The sequence below is a fragment of the Takifugu rubripes genome, unplaced genomic scaffold (genome assembly GCF_901000725.2).
Source record: "Takifugu rubripes unplaced genomic scaffold, fTakRub1.2, whole genome shotgun sequence".
NCBI classification, from domain to species: Eukaryota; Metazoa; Chordata; class Actinopteri; order Tetraodontiformes; family Tetraodontidae; genus Takifugu; species Takifugu rubripes.
The window spans coordinates 272,259-281,699 of record NW_021821638.1 but is presented as its reverse complement, the minus strand read 5'-3'; the positions used below and the strand labels follow the sequence as shown (position 1 = coordinate 281,699).

General features: G+C 38.3%; 2 protein-coding genes across 2 annotated transcripts; both read right to left on the bottom strand.

Moving 5' to 3' along the window:
• Positions 1 to 1,725: 1,725 nt before the first annotated feature.
• On the bottom strand, positions 1,726 to 3,287 carry LOC115248525 (uncharacterized). The gene is given in 6 exon segments (XM_029832302.1): positions 1,726 to 2,037; positions 2,119 to 2,162; positions 2,230 to 2,346; positions 2,414 to 2,837; positions 2,839 to 3,035; positions 3,176 to 3,287. Coding segments are annotated over 6 exon segments (960 nt in total). The 5' UTR covers positions 3,228 to 3,287; the 3' UTR covers positions 1,726 to 1,911.
• A 3,487-nt stretch (positions 3,288 to 6,774) lies between these two features.
• LOC115248526 (uncharacterized) lies at positions 6,775 to 8,616 on the bottom strand. Its single transcript, XM_029832303.1, has 5 exons — positions 8,568 to 8,616; positions 7,774 to 8,460; positions 7,083 to 7,208; positions 6,953 to 6,996; positions 6,775 to 6,858 (listed from the first exon to the last, which is right to left on the bottom strand). The coding sequence occupies exons 1-5, from the start codon at positions 8,614 to 8,616 to the stop codon at positions 6,775 to 6,777; spliced, it is 990 nt and encodes a 329-aa protein (XP_029688163.1).
• Between the last annotated feature and the right edge of the window lie 825 nt (positions 8,617 to 9,441).

Below are 9,441 nucleotides of genomic sequence, written 5' to 3'. Positions count from 1 at the left end.
GAAATAGAGAAAAGAGATTTAACAAAAGCATTAATTAGGTATATATGTATGTGTATATATGTATGTGTGTGTGTATATAAATATGTATATGTATGTGTGTATATACAGTATATATAGAAATACATGTGTGTGTGTGTTCCTCAAAACTGAATGTCTGTCAAGAATGACCTCAAGAACAACACAAATTACATTATATCTGTGGGTAAAACAGTGCTCCCGTAGTGCATTCACATCATCAGGGCAACATATCAGGTGTGTAACTGGTCATATGATGAACTGGTCAGAAACTGAATATTTGACATAAAAGACTTGGATCGTAACGGCGTTGAGATGAGCGAGCTCTGTGCATGGACCCAACATCTGGTTGGGAATTATACTGCATTACCTGGTGGGGCAACAGTTTCCTAGCGGTGGCTGCTTTAGCCTAAATGCATAGTCCTCACATACTTGAGTAGGCTGTATGTTGGATAGACGAAAACAGAGTTATGGTCTAAGACAGAGGCATGAGAGGTCAACTGCAAGAGAGTGTGACAGAGAGAGAGAGGGAGAGAGAGAGGAAGAGAGAGAGGAAGAGAGCTTTGCAAGACCATATTTACCTCGTAAACCCTGCTTTATCCCTCCAGTCTCATTTGTGGCCATAACAGCAACTGATCTTCATGTTATTTACTTTTGAGCATCTGTTTAATACAATGATACAAAGACGATAAACGACTTTTTATGTGTTCAAAAATCTTCACAGAAACCACAAACACAAAGAAACCACATAAAGTAGAAACTATGCTAAACTTCTTCCATTTTGGTTTGCAGCAGTAAAATATAACATCGGCAGAACTGTATGTGATAATGTCTGGCTTCAATTTTCACAGTTCCTCTTGTAAGAGCTAAAACTAATTAGATTTTTTTTTTTGATTGATTTTATTGAGCTCAGCTGGAATCACATAATCTTCTCGAGTTAAATTGTCCATTTTTGTGTGTTGTGTTTCTTAAAGTGGGAACTACAATAGTGCACACTTTTACCTCCACTTTCTATAATTGCTTTTCACATCGCTCTGCACCAAAGTCACCAAATGTGTTGTGATGTGACACCACATGCACCTCAACCACTAATCAGGAACCTTTTAGAATGTTTAAAGGTTCCTTTTCCAAGTTTGAAAAAAAAAAAATCTGCACAGACCAAATATTACAAGGATATCCAAAGACACTAACAATTGCATTTGTGTACGATTAAGTAATAGATATGGCTGACATCATTTTCATGGGACTACCAGATTTGTACCACACACAGGTGGGATGATGTCTGTTGAGATGATGACTGTTCAGGATTCATTCATTTAAAGCTAAAGGCCTGAATGCAGAATCAGATCTTAATTGTATGAACATCTCGTTTATATTTCAAGTAATGTTGAGAAGATAATAAACCCTAAACCCATCATCTGAAAAAAAGTCAGAGTAGCATGGTCTCCAAAATAAAAGTGATATTTCAGAGGTTTCGATAAATTAAAATTGCTCTTACAATGTGTTTCCACTCACGAGTGTTTTAGATAAGAGCTCTGAGGTTCTTCAGAAATCTTATCTTCTGAGTCTCACATTTGCGGGTTTGCTGCTGAGACTCAGGCCCAGGTGATGTATACCAAAGTACATTAAACAGCAAAAATATTATTCATGCAAACTTGGCAGTTAAAATCACTTTATGTTGCCATGTTTTTTTAAAAAGATATTCTCCTTTATTTAAGAAAAAAATACAATCTTGACAGGTTTGTATAGGTTGATCAAGCATTACATATTACTTAAAAAGTTACTGTATTTTATACACATTGAACAGATTAAGAATATGAACAGTATTAAGAAACAAAGTAATAAACTCTTAAACACAACAATGTACATAATCATTCACCAAAAGCTGAAACATGTTTAGCGATGATGCTTTACTCTTCCGTACACACATTCTTCGTTTATGGCTCCCATCTGTCTCTTTGGTCTGTCGGTCATACTCGTCCGTAAAGCAGCATAGTGTAGAACATCCTCATTTGTGTGGCCCTTTTGTTGAAACAGAAAATAGGAAATACCTACATGATGCACAGCAATCAGGATGTTTTTATTAATATAGATAACAAGTACCTCTTCATTTGTGGTAGGATCATCTGAATATCTCAAGATACTTCCTGAAACAAAACAAACCGTCATTGTGTCATTGTGTTTTACTTACTTTAAGTTCACAAAAACTTTTACCTCCACTGCGGCCGCTTTGGCTCTTGTAGATATTGCACAGTAAGACAGCCATGAAACTGGCCAGAATGATGGTGAACGCCAACGCTCCACTCAGAATATACAGATTAAGATAACCATCTGCAGATTCAGAGAGATTAGATGATGCATTGTCTCATATTTAATTTCTTAGATGAAACCGACTCACCCTCCGCTCCGGGTGGCTTTTGGGGTAGCTTTAGAAAGTGTCCACATGTTACAACAGCACAATCAACAGCCAGGTTGTTTGCTGGCAAACTGTAGAAACAAGTGTAAAGAGCTCCTGGATCAGATTTTTCAGATGTTCTCAGCTGGTATGCACCGTGTTCTTGGTCAATGGCTCTGCCATGTGCAGTGCAGTTGAACCTAACAGCGCCTTCTGACTGATTCAAGTGATATTCTGGTCTCTGGATAAAGACTGGGATGTTCAAACCTGAACCCTTTATGATGATTGTAATTCCATCTTTGAATTCAGGTTTTTCTGAAAAGCTACTAGCGCAGTAGTACGTTCCTGTATCAGAGTGCTGTAAATTGGCAATCATCAAGTGATTTTGTTCTTTCTTTGCATCCAGTGCAAAACGTGAATTGTTTTACAAATTCATCATAAAACTTTGCACTTTCATCAAAGGTATAGAAGCTCGACACAAGCCTTGGAAAGTCTCCCATTATTTCTTTATACCAATAATACTTTGCTACAAAATCAGATCTGATGAAACATCCCAAAGTTACACTGTCACCAATAGCTGCTGTAAAGTTTTTGTCTTTATCAACCATCAGAACAGTCATCTCACCTGAAAAAACAGAACAAACAAAGCTATGAATTATTTTGAGGGTTGTTTGTTTCTTTCCATATTAAAAATATAAATGAGAGCGCTCCAGTGCTAAGAGTCACCATATTAGATCGATAATACAAGAATAATAAATCACTCACCCATCTTCCCAGCAATCACACATACCAGATAGAAAACAAACGTAAATACCATTGTGTTGCTGTGCTGAATGAAACTAATTTTGTCCTTTCCTCCACTCAAGCCTGAGTTTACTGACTGGCTGTGATTGGCCGACCCGGTTTCTTTGTACGTCTTATTAAGGAAACAAGGGTATGAGTTTCTCTGAGACCTTGTGACGTGTTGATTGTTTTAGACGCACTCGTGGAAAAGTACATGAAAAAACATACGAGGGCTTTCTGTTTGAATCCAAGAATGACACATCTGGGTTTGCATTGATCCTTGCAACTTAAACAGTCAATTTTTAGTAACAGTTTGGGAAAACATAATGCATCTGTATCAGGACTGGATGGTCAGGAGCCATTTCACAGGCAATAATTAGCAAAAATCACAGATCATAAACTCACAAAACATAATTCTAATGATCCTTTTACTTCTCAACTTCATATATTTCCCAGGCTTGTCCAGTAGAGCAATGCAAAGAGACTAAAAATCATGTGTACGTCAGAATATATTAATGCAAGTTTGTTATGATATGATTAGCTGGGTAATTAAAGTCACTGTCAAGTCACGAGAGCATTGTGATTCAGAAAACTAAATGCCATATTTTAAAAACCCTTCAGCAGTGAAAGTATCTTTGTTCTAAAAAAGAAATAATAAATCCTGCAAGCAAAGCAATAACTGAGTCCTGTCACCATCTGTTCTGCCATAAGCAGGACAATGCTGCCACTCCCGTCACTCTCTCCACAGCCTCATGCCTGACTTTCCAGCACTCATTCCTGGACTCATTTCCTTTTACTGACCCTGCCTGTTCCATGTTACAACCACTCTAGGAGCTCTGAGCCTAACACAAACCCCCAGCTTCCTCAAGGTCTAAGTGACCAATGACACAAAGTTAATCAAAAGTTAACATGGGTGATCATTTATACCAAGGATCATTCCAAAAATCAAAATTCAAAAGGTTTTATTAGCACAAATATCCTCAGAGTGACTTTTAGCCAAAATAACAATCAGAATCAGTCTAAATGAAAAGAAACAACCAAAATGTTCCCTAACAGGCAATAACCAAAATACATTCCTTAACCTACCTAACTTCAAAACAGGAGAAAACAATATAAAAAATGTGGCTGTGCACTTTTACACATCACAATGATTCAAAACACATCAGAGGCCCACTGGATTATTGAGGAAGTTGAGGAGCTTGCAGGTGGCAGCAATCTTCTGCTTTAAATTTAGTCCCTCCTGGACAATCCACCAATTGGCAGATACTTGATCTTCGGATGACCAATCCGGCATCTGGCACAGCACACAGCCATTTGCATAACTTAACATCTGTCCCAGCCCTGGCCACTGTCTGCTGCCTGCCTGGTGATTTTTCATTATTGAAGTGATCATTATGGTTGCAGAGAACAGTCATTTTGGATTTTGTTTGCTTTTGGTTTACTTCTGCAATTTGCTATGGGCCTACCTGCCATTCATCCTGGTGAACAAACATAGGACGTTAGATGGGTGATCCAAAATGAGGTTCAATATGAGGATTTTTAGCTGATAGCCATTGGATATAAAAGTGATGTCAAAAAGGTGAAAATACTAAAGATGATTACAAGCCCATCAAGGACCATGGAGGCTTTATTGGAAGGAAGTGGAAGGAGTTTCATCAAATGGACACAACATAAAGCAGCAATTTGTAGGCCATCGAATACGCGGCTGAGAATGGCAATCGAGCAGCTGCAAGACATTTTAATGTCCTGTGGGAACAAAGCAAGGTGGCCCGAGCTGGAAAACCGAGTGAAACAGTTGGTCGTTCACCGTTGTTCTCGGCTGCCACGGAAACGGACAGAGCGCTGGATGACGGTAGGCGAACACTCCTTCACAAAGACTATGAGGCAGCGGTGGGCAAGTTATGCCACCATATGCGGGTGGATTGTAGACACATGGGCTATGATACCGTCTTCATGTATTGTAAGAGCTTTCGCAAAATCAATGCTGAAGCGGAACCGGTTGGTGAGTCTGATTCAGATGATGAAGAAGAGGAATTTGGGATGTTGGACATTGAAATAGTGCAGCTGTTTAATTCAGATACAGAAGATGAAAACTTTGATGGTTTTGTGGCGGAAGAATGAATATTTTGTTCAATAAATGTGACGAAACTCAGCATTTTACTTCCGTTGTCATTTTTTACTGTATGTTTTAGCATGCGCCTAACAATACGGTGCGCCTTATTTATGTTCTAAAAACAGCTATAGTACCCGCAACTGAGACTGCGCCTTTTATTACAGTGCGCCTTATGGTCGGTAGTTCAAAAGTGCCATAATCATAATATTTTCAAAGATTATGATTATGGCATAACCATAATATTTGTAAAGATTTTGCTTTATGATTATGGCACTTTGTGATCAGTAATCACAACATGATGAAAGTGGCACAACACAAGGGGAGACACACATGAGGTGAACTGGCACAGGGGTGGCACGGTTATGTAGGGGCTAAAATGGCTGCCACAAAGCAAGAAGGTTCCTGCAGTCAGGGGGGTTTTTTTGTGCAGAGTTTGCCTGTTCTCCCCGTGTCCATGTGCATTGACATTAGAAGTGAATGAGGGCATGAACGGTTGTTTGTCTTTGTGAGTTAGAAGTGGGATAAGCGGCCACCTGTCCCCTAAAAGAGATAAAGAAGTCGAAGACTGATAGAGGGATGGACAAAAATCCCTTGGCCAGTTTTTTCACAATTCTAATAAAAGTGTTGAAGGTCTTTTGTTGCAAAATAAAATTTTAATTGATTATATCTTAACAATGGCAGCTGTGACTGCTTTTCATCATGCTGAATGCTGATGCACCAATTAGGAAGCTAACCAAGGTCTGCAGATTCAAAAAGCAGCAGACAGATGTCAAGGTTTCAGTTGTATTGGGAATCTTGAGCAGGTAGTAATTTTTAATTAAATCAACAATTAATATTTGTATTGTGTTCAGTTTTGTTATGTGCTTTGTTAGTCTTTATGCCCCAGGTTTCACAAAAAAAGGTCAAAAAGGTCAACAAAGAGAGCTAAACATTTTCTAAACTGCTGGCAAGTTGGATCCCAAATAAGCAAAAATCATTCCTGCAGTTCCGGGAAGGAGAGACCACGGTGGACACAGCAGGAGTACGCCAACCCTTTGGATAATACTGCCCCTGCCTTAGCATTTCTATGTATCCAAGACATAGCCTGCTGCTGTTTACATGGTCATGATCACATAATGGAGCATTTGTCTCATCCAGTGGGTGTTTTGGTCAACTTAATAGTCCGATGGATATGAATGCTTGTGAAAACGATTGTTGGAGCTTTTGACTTCACAAATTAAGGACTGCAACAGCACGATACAAGCTTTGTCTTCATAAAATAAATATAAATATATGGAGGTAATCTATCATTTGTTGACATGGCCAGAAAAAACAACTTTATTAGGAAAACTTTGTTTCATCGAGATTGATAAATGATACAATTGAAAATGTAGAAACCGGTACGAGTGAATACAAAATACTTAATTAGGTCCTGTGTTAACCTGCAATGACAACAAGACATCTACAGCCTCACAGCAGAGTACACACATTAATTCTGTCTGTTCTGCATTGATCTGTTGGGCTGGTTGTTCCTCAAAGCTGCATAATGGAGGTTGTTTTCCTCTTGGTAGCCCTGGAGATATGTGATAAAGGGTAAGTTAGTGTGTGTAAATAAGGATTATTTATACATATAAACTTTTTTTAAAAAAAATCAAAATTGTCTCCACCTCTGCATTTGCTCTGGATGAAGCTTGGACTCTTGACTGAGAGTCTGTTTTAAAACACAGGAAGAGATTTTTTTAAAGTAATTTTCCCAGTTTACCTTTAAGAATATTCAAAATATATTGCATCAGTTACCCAGAGAGTGATGACTGTTTTTCCTCTTTGTCATAAAAACTGAAATGGATAATAAAACAACCACAATGATGGTAAATATCCAGGCCGCACTGAGGAAATACACCAAAACAAGATGGTTTCCTTCATCTGTAACGAGATGCATCAGAAATTGTGATATCCGCGATGCCGTTTCAGACAATCATTTAAGTATTTCAACAAATTTGTCCTCTCACTTTATATTAAGCTAGTTATGATGTCATCACTGTGTAATTCAGGGAGACAATAGACATCGCCAGTCACAAATTATTTTATAAAGTAACAATATACTGTAGAAGCAGAACCTATACTGACATAACAAGGAATGAGTTAAAGTAATACTTTGACCAAAAATATTATGTTTTTAAAGGACTGTCACGGTGTCCATGTACAATTCAAACCAGGCTTTAAATGTTACAATTTCTCCTCATTTTAGATTCTGAAAGCTCTGTGTAAACAGAGAATTGGGGGATATTTAGGCCATATCTGTTTGAACTGGTAAATGTTTCGATAAAACACTATATATAAACCAACTGAACAGAGCTAATTAGAATAACCTTTTTATGGACAATAAAATAAAGTACTGGATGCTGGCTTAATATTTTTAAAACTAGATAATATGTAAATTATTTCTACAATATACAGAAAATAATCTGCACAAAATTAGAGCACTCACCCCCACACACCATCTTGGGTCCATTTCCAAACAGAATGTGTCCACATGCTGCAACAGCACAATAGTAGGTCCCAGTCTGAGAAGTGTTCAGGTTCTTCATGGAGAAGCTGTAGAAACAGGTGTTGGTTTCCCTCTCACACTGCTTATTCCTGCCTGTATGGCTGTACATGAGTCCCAGTTGAGGTGGTCCAGAGTTTCTGAACCAGTAAACAGTGTGATCCCCATCACAAGTCCACCCAGTATGGACTGCACAATTCAGCGTCACAGAACCTTCTGCCTGGATAGAATGTGATGCTGACTGATCTATAGTCAACCCTGAACCCTCTACAATGACATTATGACCTTCTGTAAAGTCAAATTCATTTAAATACTGATTTACACAGTAATAGGTGGCTGAGTCTGATAACTTCAAATCTGTTATTGTCAGATTAGTTCCATTGTTACCAGGATGTAGTTGGAAACGTGGATTGGTTTTGAAGTCATTAGCACATCTACAATATTTAGTTGATATCCAGTACATACAGATCAGAATCGGCTTCTCTCCCAGAGTTTCTTTAAACCAAGAGATCCTGGTAGAAAAATTATCTCTGTGAAGACACGGCAAAGTCAGGTTCTGTCCAGGTTTGACCAAGATATAATTGGTCTTCCAATTCAAAGATGGAGAAAATTCCATTGTAGCTGTCTGAGCTAAAATCAAAATACAATTAGAAATGAACACCGTTTAATGTTTAAATCTAGAATTTTGCAAATGATGCCATAAATAAACAAAATACAAACAAAAAAGAAATCCTCACCAAATTTCTCCAAACATATCAGCCAGAAGATCAACTTTGCAGATGTCATCTTGCTCCAAGTTTTGGGCTGAGTGAAGAGAAGACTGGTCCCTTTTAAACTGATAAATGCTGCACTCATATCTGATTGGGCAGCTGGAGATGACTCGAGGGTGTGAGATACAGGAAACACGATCACTTAATGTCGTTAAACACGTAATGTCAGATTTGCTTGATAAAATTGATGTTGGGGAAATTAAAGGAAGATTTAAAGGTTAAAAAAACCCACAAGAAAAAACTTTGGATTACCTTAAGAATAGGATTTTGCTTCTGTTGAGAATTGTCTTTATCTTGTTGTTATGTGTTTCACCATATGTTCCTGTCTTCTCTTAGAAGTTAGGCAAGGTAGACTCATTAGCAAATGTAATAAAGAACAGAGACATTCCATTCACAGGATTGTTGTTTGTTCCACTGTAATCTCAGGACCAGTCAGGCAGGGGGTGTCAAACACTCATTGTAAACGGGACATCAGGGGGGTTGATGATCACATTTGCATGAAGAATGGGATCTGGCCACCTGGGAAAACAATGGAAAAGAAGAACTCTACCAACACCAAATGGGACTGGAGGAAGAGGACGAGGTCATCCCAGCAGGGGATCTGGATTGGATTGCATGAACATTGTGAATTTGCATGTGTGTGACTATAAAGGACTGGGCCAAGGGATAGTTAGGTTGTCAGACTTCGTGCCCTGGCAATTGACTCTGTTGTTGCTAGGGTTATGAACTGGCCCGGAGCTCTGTAATATTTGTATCTCAAATTGGTTCTATTGTTAAATACATTTTGAAATTGGTATTTTTCTTCTTTAAGTCTTCATTCAAAGAACACGCGGATTAGCAG

Excerpts from the sequence above, each read along its gene's own strand:
- LOC115248526 (XM_029832303.1), bottom strand. The coding sequence starts at position 8,616 with ATGACATCTGCAAAGTTGATCTTCTGGCTGATATGTTTGGAGAAATTT. Across the intron at positions 7,209-7,773 it reads ACCCAAGATGGTGTGTGGGG|ATGAAGGAAACCATCTTGTT; the intron begins GTGAGTGCTCTA and ends ATCTCGTTACAG. Across the intron at positions 6,859-6,952 it reads CATCCAGAGCAAATGCAGAG|GGCTACCAAGAGGAAAACAA; the intron begins GTGGAGACAATT and ends ACATATCTCCAG.